The sequence below is a fragment of the Zingiber officinale genome, chromosome 9A (assembly GCF_018446385.1).
Source record: "Zingiber officinale cultivar Zhangliang chromosome 9A, Zo_v1.1, whole genome shotgun sequence".
Lineage (NCBI taxonomy): Eukaryota > Viridiplantae > Streptophyta > Magnoliopsida > Zingiberales > Zingiberaceae > Zingiber > Zingiber officinale.
The window spans coordinates 115177893-115201473 of NC_056002.1; the positions used below are offsets into that span (position 1 = coordinate 115177893).

At 34.8% G+C, this 23581-nt stretch overlaps 2 protein-coding genes across 3 annotated transcripts; both read left to right on the forward strand.

Moving 5' to 3' along the window:
- Nucleotides 1-2474: 2474 nt before the first annotated feature.
- On the forward strand, nucleotides 2475-14471 carry LOC122018677 (probable E3 ubiquitin-protein ligase ARI8). The gene is made up of 15 exons (XM_042576072.1): nucleotides 2475-2937; nucleotides 3768-3892; nucleotides 5251-5353; nucleotides 5491-5581; nucleotides 7298-7470; nucleotides 7606-7710; nucleotides 7783-7871; nucleotides 9433-9540; nucleotides 9628-9718; nucleotides 9821-9910; nucleotides 12596-12643; nucleotides 12814-12885; nucleotides 12955-13054; nucleotides 13135-13261; nucleotides 13886-14471. Exons 1-15 carry the CDS (start codon nucleotides 2776-2778, stop codon nucleotides 14163-14165), a joined length of 1764 nt encoding a protein of 587 aa, XP_042432006.1. The 5' UTR covers nucleotides 2475-2775; the 3' UTR covers nucleotides 14166-14471.
- Nucleotides 14472-16454: 1983 nt separating this feature from the next.
- Nucleotides 16455-19332, forward strand: LOC122021723 (F-box protein At2g32560-like). 2 transcript variants are annotated; one of them, XR_006122618.1, is made up of 6 exons: nucleotides 16455-17648; nucleotides 18044-18123; nucleotides 18204-18382; nucleotides 18456-18530; nucleotides 18747-19020; nucleotides 19193-19332. XR_006122618.1 is itself a non-coding variant. In XM_042579875.1 (5 exons), the coding sequence occupies exons 1-5, from the start codon at nucleotides 16956-16958 to the stop codon at nucleotides 18932-18934; spliced, it is 1215 nt and encodes a 404-aa protein (XP_042435809.1). In that variant the 5' UTR covers nucleotides 16455-16955; the 3' UTR covers nucleotides 18935-19186. The 2 variants fall into 2 exon arrangements, 1 of the variants encoding a protein (XP_042435809.1); XM_042579875.1 differs by lacking the exon at nucleotides 19193-19332 and having other exon boundaries at nucleotides 18747-19186.
- The last annotated feature ends 4249 nt before the right edge of the window (nucleotides 19333-23581 follow it).

A 23581-nucleotide genomic window follows, 5' to 3' on the forward strand; every position in this document is an offset into this window, starting at 1 on the left:
TTTTATCTTTACATTTTAGGGGCTGAGTTATCATTAAAAAAAAAACTTAATTTCAAATCGAAAAATATGTTCGTGTGCACAGAATGTATAGGGTAAATTATGTGGGATAATAAAAGCCTATTACCTTAAGGATGTTATGTCACACACCCTATGAGCATCTAATTTTTTTTATTTAATTTTTTTATGTTTAAAATTATAACTCAAGTTCTAAATTTTAAAGTCAAAATCTTAAAGGGTATACCCACATGCCAAAAATAAATAAATAAATATTTTTAAAGAAACTAAAATTATATATATATATATATATATATTATAAAAAAATTTAAACTCTCAATTATGAAAATTCACTTTAGGTTTAGGAATTGGGTTATAACATTAAGTACTAAGAAATTTTCAAAAAGAAAAATATTTTGAAATTTACACAATGTGTACACGATAGGGTCTTTAGGATAACATTGCTATAGAGAGAGAGCAATGGTACTCTACGTAGCTCATGCCGCACGCCACGTTTACACCTACAAAAATTGATTTGAATTTTTTTACTTAATACTATGACTCAATTCCTAAACCGTAAAAATAAAATCCTAAATGACATCGTCGTAAGTTAAAAAAAAATTTTTAAAAAAAAAAAAACTCAACAGAGAGACACAGACGACAAGGTTGAAAGTTTTGTCCATAGCATAAAATCTCATTATATATATATATATATCCAATCTATCTTACACCGCACATCTCATATACATCTAAAAAAAATTTTGATTTAATTTTTTTTAATACTTAATATTATAACTCAATCTCAAATAAATAAATAAATAAATATATATATATATATATATATATATATATATATATATATTGCAACCTTTATATAGGAAATGATCGGTAGCATATATAGAGAGAGATATCTAGATATATATTTATTTCATAAGATAATTAATATTATAGAGTTTAAATACGATTTATAAATTTTATTTGTGAATATTATTTGATGTAGCTAGGGTAGACCCATTTAGGGGAGGGGGCCATGCTCTCTTTGCACAATTCAACACATTTGATGAGTACTTGTGGCAATTGCCTCATACTTAATCGAATTTCATTCAACTTCGCTCTTCAATCCGACTGGAAGGGAGACACGTAATGATATTTGAGTTTATTTCCTGAGCAACCTATCTCATTTTCCAAGCTATCTCGACACATCTACACCCTTCTTCGAGCACTCTACCTTTGTTTGATGACATCCCTGTTCGAGTTCAGGAAGACCTCTCAAAATCTTCAATCCTGAATACTCAGTGATTGTTCTTGAATGCTTTTGACTCATCCGACTCACGCCCCCGAGCACCTCTAACATGCCAATTTCCTTCCCTTAAGTACTCAACCTTTGCCCAATAATGCGTCACTCGAACTCGAGAAGCCAATTCGAGCTTAGCCATTTTCGAGATCATAGTAACCTATACTTTCTTGGGCGAGGAGGAGTTCTAGTAAACGACAAATACATATTCATGATTCATGATCATTATCTATGAATATTATTTATGAATAATTCATAATATTTTATTTATAAATATTAATAAATTGAATATGTATAATTTTGAACTTATTTATTAAAAAAATTGTTTAATAAGTTGGAATTTTTTTTTATTTTATTTTCATCTGCCTATTACTTTTGATTAACACAATTACTATGATTGACAATCAACAATGAAATTTCAATTATTGTTAAACCTCCATCCATGGGGCAAATTACCCTAAACTTTTCATAAAATGTTTCAACTTTACCATCAGTCTCTATGTTAGAGAATATTTATTTCAACTCTCTAATCCATATTAATTCATCTAATTCACTATCCATGCACATATTTTGATGGACTGTTAAAAAAAGTATCATTCGTCCAAAAGGAGGTATGATTTCTTTTAAATTCAGTATCATTTAAATTCAAATATAGTAGACTATCTATATACACAATTTTTCGATACATGATAAATATAGGTATAATAAGTCGATAGTAAGGTATAATTACTCCTAAATTCAATATTATTATTATGCACATATTTTTAAGTAAGTGGTAAAATATAGATAAAAAAGTCCATAGTAAAATATAATTCCTCATAAATTTACTAATATTTAATTAAAATATAGTATATTTTTTATTCAATTGAACACTATCTATAATATATTGATTAACATCATTTGTATATATAGGTATATAATCCACTTTATTAGGTATAAAATATTTAAAATCAAGTATATGTATAGTTTAATTAGATATAATTATACAAAATTTGTACAAATAGTTAATTAAGTGAATTAATAGGGATTAGAAAGTTGAAACAAATGTTATCTGATATAGGGATCGATGGCAAAATTAAAATTTTAGGATAATTACCGCCATCCATCCCCTTCTCAAATATAAAAGAGCAGGTCATGTTAATAGAAGGTGTTGCCCTCGAAAATAAAAAAACTCCCCCGTTCTCTATGTATTTGACGGTCAGCAAAATGATTTAGCTGGACAAAAGAGGAGAGGTAGAGATGCCACCTCTCCACACGAAGGAAAACACGGCCAAATCCCCAACAGCAACAGCTACTAGGGATCGTAACATTCCTTCCTTCTCTAACCCTCTCCCGTCTCCCCTCTCTCCTCCTCCACGACCTTCCCTTTCTCCTCCCTTCGATTTGATTGCTATCCTATCAGTTCTGATCGGTCCGGGGCCATCCAGCTGAACTTTAGGGTTCCTGGTGCGATTGGGCTGGGGGGTTTTCGGGGTCCGCGGGAAGTGATGGAGTCCGAGGACGACATGCATGACGCCAATGACCTGGAGTCGTTCGACGACGATTTCTATAGCGGCGACACCGGGATGGGGAGTGATGACGGCGACGATTTCGATTTCGTCGACAACGAGTCGGATGGCTCCGAGGACATCGCCTATCACCGCCAGCAGGTGACGGAATCAACTGAAATCACTTTCTGTTTTCTACCTTTTTTGAACTGTGGTGCTTCGATTGGTTGCCGTGAAGTTAGTCTTTATTTGTCTTGCGGAAGGAAGGGACCTTTTCGTTGCCCACTGTCGGATCGATGGCATACTTTCTGCTTAGATCAGATCGGATCGAGGACTGGCTGTGTTGGATTTAACGGTTTGAATTTACGGATAAGAAACTCTTCCCGTTTGGAGAATGATTTTCTTAGTGAAACTTGTTTTAGAAAAAAAAAAAAGTTCCTTTTCAGCCTCAATGTGTTTATATTGTTGTAGATTTTCATGGAAATAAAGTCAATCGTGTTTGTAACCGAAGGCAATGCCTCTTCCCACCTTGTATGACATCTGGGTAGATTAAGACTCGCATTACTTTGATTTGCAATTTTTGCACCTCTGCTTTTTTAGTAGAATACACTTGATGAAGGAAATCGTGCTTTCTATCAAATTGCCATTTGTATTTTATTGGCTTAATGTTTGTTTATATGTGGAAAGTGCCTTGGAATCATCTTCCAAATGTGAAATGCCCATGTATGATGTAGCTGGGGAAATGTTTGACTATCTGCATGTGTTTGAGCAGGAAGTCCCTCATAATGTTGAATATCTGCATGTGTCTTATATCTTGGCGCTTTTAAGTATTCATGTTCACAACAGCAAACATTGTAATGAAGAAGTTCATTCTTTAACCAACATTTCGAAGGAATTCCTTCAAGCCTACCATGACTTTTGTTGGTGTGTTTCTACCATTTATTTCTTACAACTATGCGTTTTTCTGACAAATCTATGTTTCACATTTGTAGCAAAACTATACTATATTAAGTGAAGCTGATATAAGACTGCGCCAGGAAGAAGACATTAGTAGGGTATCAACTGTGCTTTCAATACCAAGACCAGATGCATGCATTCTTCTACGCCATTATCACTGGTAATGTGTATGTTCAATACATTCTTTGAAAGTTTCTTTTCCTTGTTAAAATCAGCTGTAAATATCATCAGTTTTCTGCTAATATTCTATAATTTTGTTGCCATGTATATGTAGTACAGCTCCCAATACTTAGCTCTTGGTTTGGAAATTAGCTCTTGATTGAGTATGACAGCCTTCTATCTGATGTAATTTCCCGTATGGTCAAGATGGTAGTCATTAAAAGCATCCTTTCTATACTTCCCAAGTATTTATCCGAAATTGCATATTCTTTGAATTGCTTGCTGAATACTATAGTTTTTAAAAAGATGCATAATTTTCATTGTATGTATCCCTTTTAAATTGTAGATAGGGGATACATTATGTCTTGCACAATTTTGATTGCCCAATAGAATAAGGTGTAATTAAAACTTAATAAGACACCAAATTTTTAATAAGTGATAGAATTGGAAATTTTCTGTCAATTGGGTTGTTCTTGCTGTTGGTGCTGCATGGTGAATTGGGTGAAAACAAGCGGGAAACTTTCTTCTCTTTGTTGACTTTTGTAATTAAAATAGAGATTTAAAACAGAGAGGGGAGGGAGGAAGAAGAAAGAGAGCAGAAGAAAGGGAAAAATTGAGAGGAAGAGAAAGAAAGGGGAAATAAGAAAAAGTGAGTTCTTTCTTATTTTGTTTTTTTCTTAGTGTTTGATGAGTTGCAATATTCAGTGAGATCATCTCTCTCTCTGTGGTTTTATTTCAGTTAATTTATCAGTTTGGCCACCTTATTAAATGTTATAATTCTTCTCACAGTGGGTTTCTCACATTTTGCCCTGTGCTTTTTTACCATTCATCTAAAAGGGGTTCCCATGTAAATCTTATTGTTATGATTTTATATACATATATTTTATTGTGCTTTTATGTTTTCTTGTTTGTGAATAGGATTATTGAAGGAGAAATACTTCTCATTTAGAACCCCAACAGGATAAACCGTAGAATATAATGCTAAATTCTATTAATTTAGAGGTGCTGCTATTTGACTGGGGCTCGCTGAGAATTTCATTTCATTTTTTTTATGCTTCTTAAACGCTATCTAATTTTTGTCCATGATACAGTTGTCAGTAGAACACGCCATGTAATGCAATGGTTGAATGTATGTGATCGTGTCAGGTATCCATGATAGAATATAGTTGTATCGGACTCTCCCACTTCAGGAAAATATTTCTTATCTTTATTCTTTGATCCTTCTATTCATACCTTTTCATGGACTATTATAAATTTGTTAACTCTTCTCCATATTGTTACTCGGTATTGTATTTACCAGAAACATTTTACTTTTGTTTACACTTCAATTTTCTTCTGTGTCAACCTTTTCTTCTGCAGGAGTGTTAGTCGAGTGAACGACGAGTGGTTTGCAGATGAACAACACGTTCGAAAAATTGTTGGTCTGTTGGAAAAGCCAGTCAAAATGCAGAACCATAGAGAAGTTAGATGACTTTGCAATTTACGTTGTTACTTTTTATTAATGTCTGTTGAAGATGGAGTTTTTCTATTTGACGGACTAGTGCAATTAATTTTGACTTTTCTTGGTTTGTTATTCATGAACATCTTTTATTGTAGCAGCTTACTTGTGGGATTTGTTTTGAGAACTACACTCAAGACATGATGACTTCTGCTGCTTGTGGTCATCCTTTTTGTGGTACTTGCTGGAGAGGTAAGTTGGTTCCTGAGAATAGTTCTAGATATCACAGTTTTAGTTCATAGTAATCTAGCACTGCTTTCACCTAACCCCATCACTTTCTGATAATAGGTTCTTGAATCTATTAAGTGATAAATATATATTGTTAATAAGACGTAGAGAAAAGTTTTTTTGGTTAGGTTTATTTCATTATTTTCTGGATAACATCAGAGCAAACTATCTTTTTGTTTCCTTGAACAAATGCATTTTCAAAAGAAAATCAAACTAATATAACAGCCATTTAACATATGGAGCAATAAAGAAAATGGAAAAAATCTAATAATTACAAAGATTATGATGCATTATATTGCTTATTATTAAGAACATAATACATAATATTTAATCAAAATATTGTAAGTGCTTTTTATTAAACAAATTAATAAAAAATTACAATTTTCGGAATATTAATTGAATAAATCTGATTATTAATTAATAATGCTTTTATTAATTAATTGTCCTCCTCAAAACAAATAAAAGCTCCCACTTTGGCACGTTAGTAGAGCACCTCTCCTCTACATGAGACGCTCGCTTTGCTCCTTTAAACAATATTTTGATAAACTGTTATTTTAAAGACATTAAGATACAATTAAAAATTAATAATATCTCTTAAATAGTATAAATCATTTAAATTATCAATTAATAGTTTATGTTTGCCTTGTATTTAACATATTATTATTAATAGTGTGCATAATAGATTTTATAAAAATAAGCTTTAAATTATTATTTTTCAAGTATTATTAGCATTTATTTTTAAAACTAATTAATGATGTACTAATCAAACTTAATGCTGATTATAGAGTTCAGATACAATTAATTTGTAGTCAAACAATTTTATTGGAAAGATTTATCAAACACTATTGTTGTTATTTAAATATTGAGCAGCCCTTCTTTTAAATTTATTGCTTAATTATTTATTAAATATTAATAAAACCTAAAGTCTACAACATTGCCTCTCATGCAATTTGTCGACCACCACATCCTCTACCTCTTCTCTGCTTCACATATGATCAACTGAAGATTAGGCCAACCTGCGCCGGTTGTCCTCTGCCATCTACAACCAAATGGTTCTCCATCACCTTTCCTCTAATGTTGCAGGCGTTCAATGGCTCATCTCTTCTCTCTTCCCGGTTTTTATTGTTGCTGTTTTTGTAATGAATCAGCTGGTTCTTCAAATCTTGCCTGACTTCATCATCCTTTTTCCGTCGCTTTCCACCAATTTCCACTTTTTTTCTTCTTTCCTTTTCTCCCCTAGTTGCTGTTCTTGTTTTTTTGCTCATTCATGATTTTGAAATGATGTCTGAAATTTGCTGTTCTCGAAATTGGCTATGGCAGATTCTGATCCAACTTGGCCAATCTTGATCAGAATCAGATGAGTTTTTCAATTATGCATTTCTGATGTACCTACTTCTTATTCTGGATACTATTTATGACAATTTGTATCAGTGTTGTCTGTCAATTTAGTAATTCATTTACTAACTTGGCAGCAGTGAGGATATGATGGTAACAGTGTACCAGTAGTTAACTTATCTGACTCTTCAGAAGTGATGCTCTAGCTTTTTGTTTATCTATGTGGTAAATCACTAGAAGAAAGAACTACTACAGATTCTACAATATTGCTAAGTTTTGTTTCAGATGACTTGAAAATTTTATTTTACCATGTGAAAAATCATTTATCTCTTCTTTCTAATGCAGGTTATATTGGCACGTCGATAAGCGATGGCCCTGGATGCTTAATGTTGAGGTGTCCAGATCCATTATGCAGCGCCGCTGTTGGTCAAGATATGATGTATCTATTGGCTAGTCATGAAGATAAAGAGAAGTATTCTCGCTATCTTCTTAGATCTTATATTGAAGATAATAGAAAGGTAATGTTTCAGAAACAAGTGATATATCATATATTACAAGATATTTTCGACTTAGCTCTAGATTCACATAAGGATGAAAATATTGTGAAAGAAGATTTATGGTTGATCTGCATTTTCATAATTTTCCTCATGCAGACAAAATGGTGCCCTGCACCTGGTTGTGAATTTGCAGTTGAGTATGTAATTGGCTGTGGAACCTATGATGTTTGCTGCAATTGCTCATATGGCTTCTGTTGGAATGTAAGTATTCTGGATACTTAGATTTTATTCTATTTTTATCTACCTTTGCATTGCTGAAATGAAAAATCGCAGTGCACCGAGGAAGCCCATCGGCCAGTTGATTGTGATACAGTGGCAAAATGGATCCTGAAAAACAGTGCTGAATCTGAGAATATGAACTGGTAGTTATGATGAACAATTTATTTTTCTCTCCTTTGCTGCATCTTCCCTTATGTTTATAGTAACTTGAGTTGATTGGTTAACTTGAATGATCCCCTTATAAGTATTAAAAGTTCTGCACATATATCTACTAATTTCTATCCCCCCATCTTATTGAGGCAACTTACCCATCTTACGATAATTACTGAAAATACCACAATTATCTATTAAGATGTGCCTTATTGTCAAAAACTAAATTAAATTGCCTTTTCAGGTTCATGAGGAATGTTCGATAATGATCTTGTTGTCCAAATAATTCCATACCATGATGTATCTCATATAATAGTAATCAATGAAAGAAAATACTTGTACAAATCAGTGAAGTAGCTCCATCTCCAATGGTACAAAATTTTGAAGCATTAGAATATTTTTTGCACCATTCTTGAATTTTGCTGCAAATATAATTATAACATTTATGGCTTGCTTCCACATAAATAAGTAGCTGTGCACTAGCCACAAAAAGGAGTTCGATGAAATATAGAATAGAGATATACAAACAAGAACCAACATATTTTTCTCTCCTTGTACTACTTCTTCCCTTATGTTTATAGTAACTTTAGTTTATTGGCTTACCTAAATCATCCCCTTATAATATTGAAAGCTCTACATGTATATATATATATTAATTTATCCCTCATCTCTTTGGGGGCACTTTTACACATCTTCTTAGAATTACTAAAAATACTCCAATTATCTATTAAGATGTGCCTTATTGTCAAAAACTAAATGAATTAGTCTTTTCAAGTTCATAAGGAAAGAACACAATTCTAAAGCCATTGATATCATAACTAACATATAGGCAAAGATGACCCATGCAAAATGATTCTAAAACCGTTGATACTGTAACTTAACTAATATATCGGCAAAGATGGTATCTGCAACTTGATTCTAAAGTCATTTATGTTGTAACTTAACTAATATATGGCAAAGATAGCACGTGCAACTTGATTCTAAAGCCATTGATATTGTAACTTAATTAATACAGGCAAAGATGTCACATGCAACTTGGATTGTTATATTTAATTTACAGGCAGAAGTATAATAGGTCTTATAGTTAAATATTTTGATATACTGAATCCTCAAGTGTTTCTATTTTAACGTTTAATCCAATATTTCAACTTTGGATAGGGAGAAGACTAGGAAGATATCTGACTTTGGTGTTCATTCTGTTCCTTTCCTTTCATTTATTTCATAGGAGGCATGAAGGAAGGATGTGAACCTACAATTTTGGCAATAACTTTTAAAATTCAAACTCCTTATCTATGCTACCTGGCACTTTTTAATTCCCTCATTTTTTAGAATAAAAAAAATACTTATTTAACTTGTACAGCAACTTTTTCATGGAGCATTGTAACATTATCTTTAACAGTCGACACTATAGTTGTGTATTGAATGATATTTGAGTCTCATTTTACCTTTTTAAAATTCATGTTTAATTGGGTGCCCATAATGTGTATTTTCTTTCACAAAAATGTGTTATCTTATTTGTTGATCAAATTGTAATGTACTTGTTTCCATTTCTAGGATATTGGCAAATTCAAAACCCTGTCCTAAGTGCAAGCGTCCAATCGAGAAAAACCAAGGATGCATGCATATTACATGCACACCTCCTTGTAAATTCGAGTTTTGCTGGTACAAATCTTTGATATTCACAAACTTAGCATGCTCATTATTTTGTTCTATTTCTCCAGTTCTTTTGTATGATGAACGCTGTTGTAGGTTATGTCTTGGTGCATGGTCAGAACATGGGGAAAGGACTGGTGGTTTTTACGCCTGTAACCGTTATGAAGCTGCAAAGCAGGAAGGAGCGGTATATTTTAATTCACAGGGTTTACTTTCTTTGTCACTGTGAAATAGCTTTCACAATCTTGACAATTTGGATTTCCTTTTTTGGCTATATGACTGTTTTCAGTATGATGAATCTGAAAGGAGAAGAGAAATGGCTAAAAATTCTTTGGAAAGATATACTCATTACTATGAACGTTGGGCAACTAATCAGTCAGTACGTGAGCTTTCAATCTTCAATCCTTTTAATTAGTTATACTCTTCTACTTTTGCGATAGAAGTGGTCCAAACATTTATTTTACTTAGAACACATTGGTTGCTGATACTGATAATTAGTTGAGATTGAGTTTTGCATATTTGTTTTTTATTTTACCTCCATTTTAAAAAAGAAGTCTAAGTCAAATAAGAATGATTAAGAGTGCTTCTTTTTATACTACATGGTTTCGGAAACCTAAATACTTATCAATCACATGGATATAGAAAAAAATAGGATTTTTTGTTATCTTAATAAGAAAAGGAGAGAAAAGATACCTATTTAATGTGAGTAAACAAAATTTGTTTTCATAATTACATATAGAATTTGTGGAAAGCCATATTCTAAGAATGTCATATGTACGGTTTGGAGGGGATCTTTCATATTTTTTGAGATCCATCCTATTATATGGGGGTTAAAAAGCTAAAATAAGGAATTCGTCTTTACACTAAAAAGAGAGGGGAGGGGAAAAGGGGAGAAACAATGACATAGTTGGGAGACAAGGAGATTCATAGATACATATAAAATTTGTGCAAAGCCATATTCTATGAAAGTCGTATGTATGGTTTGGAAGGGATCCTTCATATATTTTTAGATCCATCCTATTATATGGGGTTGAAAACCTTAAATAAGTAATTCGTGTTTACACTAAAAAGAGAGGGGAGGGGAAAAGTGGAGAAGCAATGGCATAGTTTGGAGACAAGCAGATTCTCACTTCTTGTGACTCATCCTTTGATTTTTTTTTATGGATCATGGGGAGTGGATGAAACACTAAAAAATGATATGAGAAGAGGAGATGCATCAGCTCAAGCATCAATAGTAAAGAGGAATGATGCTAGAATTGGATAAAATGAGATGTACACAGGATAATTGTGTTAGTCTAAGTTTTGCACATCTCATGAAATCAATTTCAACACTAAATGCCGCAGGAGCATTATTTAATGTCTTGAAGTAATCTCTATAAGATGCTATAAGAGCAAATATGCACATATGATGTATGAAACTAATGTTGACATTAGAAGGTGTAACCATGGAATCAGATATTGAGTCGTGCAGGTTGGCGTGAGTAAAATTTACCATTTCGTCCACCGACCGGCATCAACATGGGTGTGGCAACCTTGCGAAGGTCTCCGTGAGGTTGCGAAGCTATCACAACCTCACAGCTTGGCCATGAGGCTGATTGACAATGTTGCTTATTTATTTATTTTTTTCTTTACTTTTTGTATATATATATATATATATATATATATATTACTTTTTTACAATTAATTCCTTTCTCTCCCCTTTCCCTTCCCCATTAATTTTCCCCCCTCGCTAAATATAGACTAAGTATCTTTTTAAAGATGTTAGAGATGGATTGTTAGGAAAAATAGAAAAAGGAATTAAGGAATTAATATATTTTATATTTAAAAAAGTACTAAAACCTTATCGCCATAGCACGATAGGGTACTGAAATCCAGTCATAAATTGAAACTCTAACACAACTCAAAATTTTAAACCTTGGGTGTAACTATACGTTTTAGTCACTTATATTTTGTAACTTGTTGCTCTAAAATTCTTATGTACTTTATAATTGTATAAGCTTATATTTGAAGGTAAACAAATTAAGTGGCAGATTGTTATAGGTTTGAAACTTATTCAATTTGTTCTTGAAATATTTTGAATTATCTAGAAACATGTGGAATATCATTGCGACATGTTACCAAAATTGGTTTGTTTTGGCGAGAGGTTGAAATTTGACATGGAATGTTACTTTGAACTTTGTCTATGCTTCTTTTTTATTTTTGACAAATTACATATACCGTTTTATGTCTTTTTTTAAAAAAATATATTTAAAATTTCCCCATGATTGGTTGGTCATTAGCGTGATAACTGTTTGACCATGACAACAACATGATGTCGCTAACACATCTCTAAGAAGTATCTAAGATTTAAAACAACTAAATTTACAATTATATTTAGATTCAACGTTTTGCAAAAGTAGTCAACACCACTTAGTGGGATAAGACTTGGATGTTATTGTCGTTGTTTTGCATAAAGTGATGACATTGTGCTAATATCATGTATTTTTGCTATTTTTTGTATTTTTTATCTATCATCAAATTAATAAAATAAAAAATGTGATAACACATGCCATTTAATCTATTTTGTATCCTTAATAATTACTACCCTTATGTTTGTATCCTAATGTATTTTAGTCTTTAAATGTTACTTGCTAGCAGCAAATGTGATGTTCAGTCATTTTTAAATTGCAACTATAGTTTTAACTTTAAAGGTCTAATTTCCAAATTGATGTGTAGCTTATATACCACATGAAGGCAAATCTACACAATCTTCTGCAAATGCTATCTGTGGCTATCTACTTGTAGGCAATCTTCTGCAAAGCCTTTTACGAGGGAGAAAGATTTTAGTTTTTAGTTCTAGATAATATATTTCCATGTTTTATTTTACTAGATTGTACTTTCATTATTCTCATTATTTCTCAGAACTCCGTCTGGTAAAATAGCACTTGATTTTATTGCATGCTCCTGAACCTTGAATCCCTTAATTCTGGTTTTATTTCTTTTTTTGTGCAAGTTGCTTTCTCTTGAATTAAATACTATATCTCTCCAAATTGCTACCTAACGTAGATTCTTTTGTTATTTTCAGTCAAGGCAAAAGGCACTGTCAGATTTACATAGCATGCAAAATGATAAGGTAAAGAGTTGATTGTATTAATAGGGTTGTAGTTCTGAAAATATATTTCTAACTGTTACCATGCTTATTGAAGTAAGCAGCTTGGAGGTGGCATTTTTTACTTGACAGTTTTCTCCACTGTGCTTACTTGTTGTAATACAAAACCTTTATAAGAGTTTCCTATGTTTCAGCTTGAGAAGCTGAGTGACCGGCAAAGCCAACCTGAGTCGCAGCTCAAGTTTATCATAGAAGCCTGGTTACAGGTAAAATTAGAAATGGTGTCCAGTTATATCTGTATTGTGTGCTGACATACCTCATGTCATCAATATTAGATAGTTGAGTGTAGGCGGGTGTTGAAATGGACATATGCCTATGGTTTTTACCTTCCTGAGCATGAACATGCAAAGCGGCAGTTCTTTGAATATTTGCAAGGTATGTATGCATCGACCATTTCTTTCAGCTTGAAAATACATGTCACTACTGAACTAATTTTATGTTTATTTCTTATTTAGGTGAGGCTGAGTCTGGATTGGAACGTCTTCATCAATGTGCAGAGAAGGAGCTCCAAGTATACCTTGATGCAGAAACTCCAATGAAGGATTTCAATGATTTCCGCACTAAGTTAGCTGGCTTGACGAGGTACTTCTGTTTAAGTCTCATATATAGGCAAATTGGAGTTTGGCTTACTTCGACCTCTGCAAACTTTGGGATTTAATATATCACTTAAATTGTTGTATAAGTTGCTCTACGTTATAAAATTACATTAGGATTCTTGAGTAGCAGAATTCATTGTGTATTCTAATTGCATGATTCAATAATTTTGTCATGATATCATATTAGAGATTTCATAGGTTGTGCATAAAATTGACAAGTACCTAATTGACTTCGTGGGGCTGAAAGGGAAATGCCCCTTTTCCCCTGTAGTTACTTCTACATGACACTGAACTGGATGACGTGATGGTCTAGGTCAATAGCATATTGTGGGTATTTGCTTGATTTCTTGATGTTAATGCACACCTATTTAGCAATGCATTGTGTATTGTCATTCATTACTCAACGGGACACCCAATCGCATTTTAGTACCCTTCTTTTTTCTGAGTCGCTTTATTGCTATTCTCATCTCACGCCCAGAGTCCTCCAAATTCAATGGGACACTCATGCACATTTTAATTCTTTATTTCCTATGTGAGGATCATATCTTATGATGCATTCTCTAACGACAGTTCTTATTTGCCTTCTGTTGTTGTCTCGCTCAAATTTCAGTGTGACTCGCAACTACTTTGAAAACCTAGTCCGAGCCCTGGAGACTGGTTTGAAGGACGTTGGTTCTTCCAATAGCCAGGCCACGTGCAGTAAAACTTCAAGCTCTAAGGGTTTGGGCTCAAAAGGAAAGGGCGGCAAGTCTAAAGCAACAGGAAACAGCTCCAGATTAGCTGGTCCCAGTCACAGCTTGGATGAGGGCAATTTCTGGTCCTGCGATCACTGCACCTATGCCAACCCCAAATCCGCCAAGGCATGCCAGATGTGCGAGCATCAGCGATAAAACACTGTGAGAGTGCCTTCCAATGCCACTTTCATCTGTCTATAAGGAAACATTTCAAGTTATTCGGTTGGATCTGGTTCTGTGAGCATTCCACAGGCTAGTGCCCATGATCTTTTAGGTTATTTGCACATTGCAAGAAGGGCTATGAAATAACAGGAAACATACTAGGAGGAGAGGAAAAATGAGACAAAGAAAACAGTATCTTCCTGTACGTTTGTTAAATTATGTGCTGATAGTTTCATTGCATGTTTATTGTATATTATAGATAATATATATGTATATTTGCAATGGTGCCTCTTTTCTAAACACACTTTGTTTTCAGAGTGCATTTGGCTCGTGTTAAATTTTTTTTACAAGTTTCTAATGCTCGGCCATGAAAAATTTATCTAGTGGAGTTAAACTTCACTGCTAAGCAAGGGGAATCACCCGGACGAGAAGCTAGGGATGGTTATCCATTGCCCACATTACCTGAAAGCACCCTGACGAGCATCTTTTACTATTTCTTCTCCTACTTGAATACCCACACTTGGACACAAACAAGAAGTTTGTGTGCAAATAACACCTCTTAATCTCTTCTACTCACACCAATCAAACCCTGAGATGACCACTCACATGAATCACTTCCAAGTTTGTATAATTCATTTCATTTCAAATGTTAGATTAATGCTGCATGATTAATTAAACTTCCCATCATCATGTTCCTTTACACCATATGTCAAGTTCTATGATAAAGACGATCTAGGGAGGCTCTTTTGTTTCACTTCTATTAGACATGTAATGTGCATGCTACAAGCTGCTATCCACCAGTGAACAAGGAAAGGTCAATTATTTCCATTGTGAAACTTAAAGACATGATCCACCTACTAGGGTTAAGTTAATTAATTACTAGAGTTGAGATATCCAATCCATGGAAAAATATAATTATTATATTCATTTAACATCTTCAAAGGTTCAACTGAAAAATAGCTTCCTTAATAGTTAATAAACCGGCAAAAGCCACGAATTTTTTAGAAAATAGTTATAATATGATAATTTACTGACTTTATTATTTTTTTTTCCTCTAACAACTTGACACCCTTTCAATCTTGGAAACATCTCCTCATTGTCCTAGAGGGCTTGTCTAAAAAAATGGATTAACTTCTTTATTACTTCATCGAGATCTCTGTCAGAATAATGGATTAAATATAAAAATGAAAGAAATGCCACATTAACTATGTCGGCCTTCAATTATATCCAGAGCTCCAGCAAGTTGCGTAAACGGGTTACCTACATTAACTACAGGCTATAAATGTAGTTGGCAGTTGCACTCACTCACATTTCTATCTATTTAATTATCCGTCTCCAGATTTGAGATATGGGAGAATATATTTGCATCACTAATTGCTGTGCATTATTGTTGATCTTGTTGTTCTCCGTGCAGATGAGCAACGAACGAAAACATGTGAACTCCATTCAATGCAAGCAGCTTCATGGAGAGTGACACAATTCTTGGCTCACAGTGTTTGGATTGTATTAAATCTAATTCGCATTCTACCTAACCGGATCCAAATCATGATGATTGAATAGAATGTTTTTTTGTATAAATATAAAATCATAATTAACCAAACAGCGTCATCTAACTTTTTAAATTTTTAAAGACGTACTTATTTTTTATTTTATCCTACTCGTCAATTAATGTAATGTTTGAAACAACAATACTATTATAATAATGTTGCATTTCAAAAATTAACATTATTTTGATAGGGTATAAATCTTAATTTTAAAAAAACTAATATCATAATGAAATTGATTTTTAAAATATGTCTATTGAAAATTGACCTATATTTTATTATAGTAAAAATCTGGACTAAATACACTCATAATTAGGGATGAGCAATCAATCTGTCAAACAGATCAACTCACTCATATTGATCCAAATTGAATCAAAAAAAAATTTCATCAGATATAGGACTAAATGTAGAGTTTTGATATTATATTATTTAATCTAGTAGGATCAGATAATTTTTTATTTTAATAGTCAAATCAGCTCGATCCATAACTCTGTTCACAATTGATTGTTAAAGTGACGATCTATTCAATCATCATTTGGTTTTACATTTCAGTAGATTATTTTTTTTTTTCCAAACTCAAAACAGTTTAAGTGACTTAATTTTAAAATATTAATTTAATATTCATGTCTAATTGAATATTTTATCGTTTAATTTAATAGCTGTTGGTAAATTAAATTTATTAATCACGACCACGTCGCCCGTAAAAGCGATTTGAATCAACACTTCAATACGGTAGTTGTATGGCCGATCACCTATCGCGTCTGCCAAACGGTTGCGCAGTATTAAGAGAAGAGAGAAGAGAACGAGGGACGGGACGATCATGAGCGGCAAGCTCATCGTCGCTGCCTTTGCTTCTTTCTAATTTAGCTTCTCCCACGCCCCAAGAAAAGCATACAGCAGCCGGATCCATCCATCCATGCGTTCTCCGCCAATTATAGAATAAGGATTATTATATTTAAAGTTTTGGCCTTTCGTTCCTGCCCCGATCTCGCATTGTTTGCTTTATCTGAGGCAAGGAAGGCTCCTTTGGAGAGAGCGACGCCGACGAGAGAGGAAGGAGATTCCGATGAACTGAGGAGGGTCGCCTGCCCCTCTACCTGTTCGAAGTTCGAACTCCTTCCTCTTCTCTTCCTCAATTTGTTCGAGATTTCCGATCTTTAATTTTCCAAAAGGGAGCATTTTTTTTTTTTTTGTATATACATATTTTTGATCGACGTTTGCGCGAAGGCATCTCCTTGCGATGCTTTTCTTGCTGCTGTCGTTCTTCCTCTTCGTCTTCCTCCTCTCTAAGTGCCTCCCCCTGCTTCCCCTGCCTCCATGGGCGAGTGAGATGAGGCTGCTCTCCGTCCTGTTCTTCCAGGAGCTTCTCTTCTTTTCAGTGCATTTGTTCCGGAGCTGCAGGCCGTTCGCCGGCCGCACACCTAGCGTTCCGCCTCCGACGATGAAGCCTTCTCGGAGGAAGAGCCGCGCAGACAAAGAGGAGCCCGCGGGGTCGTCGTCGTCGTCCGGGATGTCGATACTGGACCTACCGGAGCTGGCTCTGGAGTGCGTCCTGGGCCGGCTGACGCCTCCCGGGCTGTGCGGCATGGCGGCGGTGTGCAGCTCCCTGAGAGAGAGGTGCACGAGCGACCACCTCTGGGAGAGGCACATGAAGGAGAAATGGGGGAGGGTGATCGGCGACGCGGCGCATAGGGAGTGGGAGCGGTACGTAGCTTCCGCAGAGGACCCTCTGGCGTCCCTTGCAGAGGCCAACAAAGGAAGGAGGAGGTGGATCGAGGCGGCGTCGCGTGTGTGGCCTCTTTCTTGCCTGAGGCTCCCCTCCAAGAGTGGGAAAAAGCTGAGCTGCCCTTTGCCCAACGACTCCATCATGTCTTGGTACCGAGCTTTGGAAACTGGCAGGTTCTGGTTCCCCGCACAGGTTTACAACCGTGAGGTAGTGTAGATTATCACAAGCATTTCTCATACTTAACATGCATAGATCTCAATGACTATTTGATCTAAGGTATTAGAAGATGGATTTCATTGTTAAACCCACTCTTTAGATAGATAAGCTTAGCCTAAAGTGTGTGGTTAGCGACTTAACGAAATCGCAATGCAAAGATTGAAATGGTTGGAGTCTGGAGATAGATGAGCTTCAATCCTACTGATTTTTGCCATAGACTCATCAATGCTTGATGATGCTGGGACGATTGTAACTATAAGAAGTCGATTCAGCATGCTTTGAAGCTTATTTATGCTAGTTCTTTTCTTTGGTTTATGATTTTGTTCAACAAGTTTTGGTTCCTTGTTTTAGATTATGGTACTGAGAATTACACTGCTTATCTGCAGCATGGGCATGTGGGATTCATGCTGTCCTGCTATGATGCTGAAGTTAGTTACGATTGCCGCACCGATACTTTCCACGCGAGGTATTTGAAGAATGTCTTGCTTCTTCTCAACCATCATCCAAAAGGGAAATGTGTGTGAATTATCTAGCCCTGTATTCTAGGTACCCGCCGCATGGAAGACGAACTGTGGTGATAGAGGAGGGAGTGCAGTGGGACAGAATTCGAGTATCTCCGGTGATCACTCCTGCTCATGTTCTTCATAACTCTGACTACCTTAGTGATCTGCGCCCCTGCGATCATATTGAGATTCAATGGAGAAGAAACAAAGAGTTCCCATATGGTGAGTCACTCATTAGTCTCTTTTTCCTCTGAATTGTGCAAGCCAACAATTAAGTATCTCTTATGTTTTGCAGGCTGGTGGTATGGTGTCGTAGGTCACTTGGAAAATTGTGATGGAAATGAGCATTTTTGCCGTTGCCATCTAAGCGGTAAGCATTTCTTGTGCGGTATAACTACAAAAAAAAGGGTGAAATGTATGCTATGGGGTTGGATCATTGTTCTTGAATCATAGAATGTTGAACATACGAGCTTCTATTTGAATTCCTCATAGTGACACTGAAAATTTCTATTGTGAAAAGATATCTAAAGTAGGATTTTCCTTCCTTGCCTCAAGGTCTCTCAGCCAAATGATTTTTTTCTTTCAGATACTGTGATCTTAGAGTTTAACCAGTACACACCTGGTTCAAGGTGGAGACGAACTTTAGTCGACCGAAGGGATCACAAAGAGGAAGGAAATGAGACAGATGGGTTCTATGGAGGAATCAGAAAGCTCCAAAAAAAGGAGGAAATCTCCAAGTGGAGACAACTTTGGCCTACAGATGTTCTTGAATAGAAGGCTTGCAAGTCCTTTGAGTACTTTTTGCACCAGTTCATTCGATCCAAATTCAAATTTTGGCATTCATGTGGGCGAAAGAAGAGGTGAATTAGTAGTTCATTCATCCCCGAAATTTTTATCAAAGGCAATCGACAACTAATTCATTAGCCCAGCTCTACTGGTTTAAACTGTATAATGTAGAACACAAGGAAAATGGAATGTAGATTGGATATATACTTGATTCACTTACACATCGTTTAAACGTTTATGCCGCAGGATTCTTGCTACCTCTACATCGAATGAAATCACTGCAATTGTTTTTGAAGATAATGCTGAATGATCAATTTGTTATCAAAGTTCAGTGTTGTGGATAATAATAGAATTAGTGATAGTGCATAGTTTGCATTATCAACAAAGCTTGTTTTTGTGTGTGTGTGTGTGTTTAGTTTTAGAAATACTTTCGCGTAGTATGCAAGCAAGGAGAAAGTTTATGGTTCAATGCCCTTCATGTTATCGTGGGCGAGTGAATGAGAGAAACTACAACGAAGTGGTAGCTACGATGTAGCTACAAAGTGTGAGCACACTAACGATAACACTCTTGCGGCCGGAGTCATGGTTTGTCTACCTTATGCATCTTGTCTAAAGATGGTGAAACAAAATTCTATGAAATGGGCGAGTAAAGTATAAAAAGGAGACTTTGCCACTTGAAAACTGAAGATCGAAATGTGAGATGCCTTTTGATCTATACTATTACACACATTCTAACTAATGAACTTAATCATTATTCTATCATGATTTCTTTAATTAAATGAACTAATCATTTAATAAAATGAACTAATCATTTTTCATGACATCATGTAGAGCAATCAACATATGAATGAACATATCATTAACATAAACATGTTGCAGTTTGTTAACATATAACAAATTAAAATGAACTAAATGGACTAATACTGTTTATACATAATGACAGTAACAACAACAGAACTCTAACAAACTAGATAGGCTAACACCACTCCTACTATGATAGACACTAGTGTAGTTGTCAACATAATCCTCTTTAACCTGGTCTCATTTGAGCCAATTTCAGATAGACCAACTTCAAGATTTTTAATTTGATTTATCATCGAAACTTCTTCAGAATCCTCCTCAGATTCTTTAGGATCCTCCTCTGGATCCTTCTTAAATTCTTCAGGATCTTCCTTTAGGAACTCATGATGAAGCAGTTCCACACACAACTATGCATATAAGATTCTCCCTTCGGAGAGCCTCTATATCTGGTGTGCTACCACCTTTGGATTCTCTAGTAGTGAACGAATCAACACCCAGATCCTATAATTATCTAGGATTGGAAACTCTTTTTGTTCAAGTTTCCAGGACTGATAATCATCCGTGCCATCTATAAATTAAAATTAAATAAGTCAATACAAAACCAACTAACCAGTACACAACCATCTTAATTCAATTTATACAGGAATAAAACCAATATTATTAATCAAGAAAAATAAATCTTCTTTATTTTCAGGAGTTTAAATCGACTGACTCATTTGATCAGTCAATTAGGAATCCAGATCCTGAACTTTGTCCAATGTTCTTGTTAGAACTAATCTAATTGGATAGGAATTTTCTGTACTTATGTTCTGTTATTGTTTAATCTAAATCCATTTTAGCCAATCTCAGACTTATTGATCAAACTCAAGTCCGTTTGATCAACCCAATGTCTATTGGATTAAGTCTGACCCATTAGAACAAATCTAATCTATTTGATCAAATTTGACCCATAGAACAAATCTGGTCATTTAATCATCTCTGGTCCAAACGCTATTAAATCAACCCAAATCAATTCTGGTTTGGATCAAACTGATTCGGTTAAACTAACTAATGGTTTGAACAAGAGGTCTAATTGAACTTTCATGGTCTGATTAAATCAATCAATGATTTAAATCAAATTAGGGTTTGATTGGACCAATCTGATCTAGTTAAACCAACTAATAGTTTGAACCAGACCGGAATCTGATTTGAATTAAAGTGGTTCAAACCAAATTAGTTTGGTTCAGTGAACCAGATTTATTTAAGTCAAACCCAACCAATTAATTAAATCTAGGCTCAATTAGTTAATTGATATGTCATGCAATGCAATAAAAATAAATTATATTATATTAATATGTATTAAACATGCATTAATAACAAACATTATTTTGTTTTTCATGAAATCACTTCTTCTGCCCAACGTCAAAGCATGTCTGCTTCTTCCGCTGAAGCCATGCCCACGAGACATCGATGTCGTTTCTTCCGCCCCATGCAGTGGCGAGGTTGCCGACTACTTCAATCAACTGCTGATCTTCCAGCGCCTTTTCTAGTGCTAGCTGGCCAAGGACACCTATGGCTATCCTCTCGACTTGGTTGTCAGTGTTTTACGACCGTTTTTACTTAACAAACATATGGTCGGCAGAAGTCGCTGGTTCTTTTTCTTCGATGCGACTTGTATTACCCAACACCTGACGATGGTGGCAGATCGCGACACTGTCGTGATTTCACTTTCAATGACAGCTCCGTCGACGATTTCTTCGGCGATAAACATGTGCATACCATTTAAACAGATCTAAAGGTATATTTGCACAGATCTTTTGGCTTATCATTTTAGCCATTTCAATATAACAGATCTACGTGTATATTGCCTACATGCACAGATCTATATTTGTGATCTTAGCTTATCACGGTAACAAATCATGCAAGCAAAAAGATTCATCATGCATTCTTAGAACTAAGACAACGCTCTGATACCATTGTTGATAGTTCTAAACAACATGAAAAATATAGAAATACAAAATCTGTAAACACTCACAGTGATCTCCCATAGTAAATTTTGATCTTCTCTTTTCATACAAAACGAAAACTCATAGTGATGTGCAGAGAAGAAGATAAGAGAAGATATCGAAGAATAGCTTGTTGTCGGAAGAGTGATCACGAACGAATCAGAAAGCTTTTTATAGTTCACAAACCAAATCCCTCTCTAATGGATGTTCTCCTTCTCCGCAAGACACATAATCTCGGCAGAATTCTGACAGCACTTCTGTTGTGCTTCGATCTCATCTACGTACACAATACAACAACCTTTTCTTGATGCATGCACTCCTCTCTCGTCATGCACCAATTGCCTTGGACGCCCTTTTATATAGAGGAAGATGACTTTTCCTTTACCTCCATTAATGGAAGAAGGTGAAAGGATTGGAAGATGAAAAGGAAGAGACACCCTTTCACCTTCTTAACACCAACACCTTTTGCATCTTGTCAAAAGATGATGAAACAAAAAGGACTGAAAATTGGAAAAGGAAGGGGATTCTTTCTCAGTCAGCTTAAGAAGGGAATTCACCTCGAAAAGACTAAGAAACTTATGATAAATAAACATGAATTCAACAGAAGACATACTACATTTTACCAATTGCATTTGTAGAGACAAGAATTACATAGTCAAAAACCCAAACATAAAAGTAATGCTTATGCCTTTACCAAAACCATTAAAAATCTCCCAACACATTAGTAATAAAATATTTTTCCATTCATTCATTCATTCATTTGTTTGAGCATTGTTTTTTTCCCTTTGTGGTTAAATCTAACTATGACATTTTATTCAATAGGTTTTAAACTAAATATTTGTATATAATACTTTAGTAGTTTTAGGAGATTAGTAGAGCTACAACATATGACATGAATTCAAGCTCTTTTTAGTCGTCAAGATGTTTTGTTCAAAACACCTTCGTGGTCTAAAAGGATTTCAAATCATGGATAAAGAGCTTAAACAGTCAGGGGTGGATCCAGAGGGAGGGCAGCATCGGCGGTCCCCCCCTTTACCGACGGTGCAACACCTAGTATTATGGGATTCCATTAGTAGAGATAGAGGATACCACCCCTTGTTTCGTGTAAATCGCCCTTCTATGTTTGAATTTCTAGATCCGCCACTGTAAATAGTTATGGATCAATGGTGCCTATATGACATAGACATGAGCTTTTTATGGTTGTTAAGATTTTTTGGCCAGAACACTTTAATGACCCAAAAGATCTCAAAATCATGGATAAAGGAAATAAAACCACTTTACAAGATTAGTAGGGATGCAATAGCACGTTGCATAAATTTGAGTTCTTTCTAATTGTCAATGTATTTTGGCCAAAACGCATTAATGGGATTAAAAGAACTTAAAATCATGAATAAAGAACATAAACAATTTTAGGAGACAACTGGGATTCAATAATGTTCATATGATATGAATTTGAACTCTTTTGGCCATCAAAATATTTTTGCCAACACACTTTGATGGCCAAAAGGCTAAAATCATGGGTAATAACCATAAATAATTTATGAAGATTACGAGCTAGGGATTAAAATGATGCTCATATGACAAGAATCTAAATCTTTTTGCCCATCAAGGTGTACTATGACTAAAACACCTTGGCGTTCTAAAAAGGCTCAAAATCATAACAATTTTAGAAACTATTAGAGATGCAATGCTAATCATATAATATGCATCCAAGTTCTTTATGGTAATCAAAGTGTATTGGCCATAACACTTTGATGATATAAAAGCTCGAAATCCTAGACAAAAGGCATACATAGTTTCAAGAGAGTAGTAGAAATGCATGCATATATGACATGTACACGAGCATTTA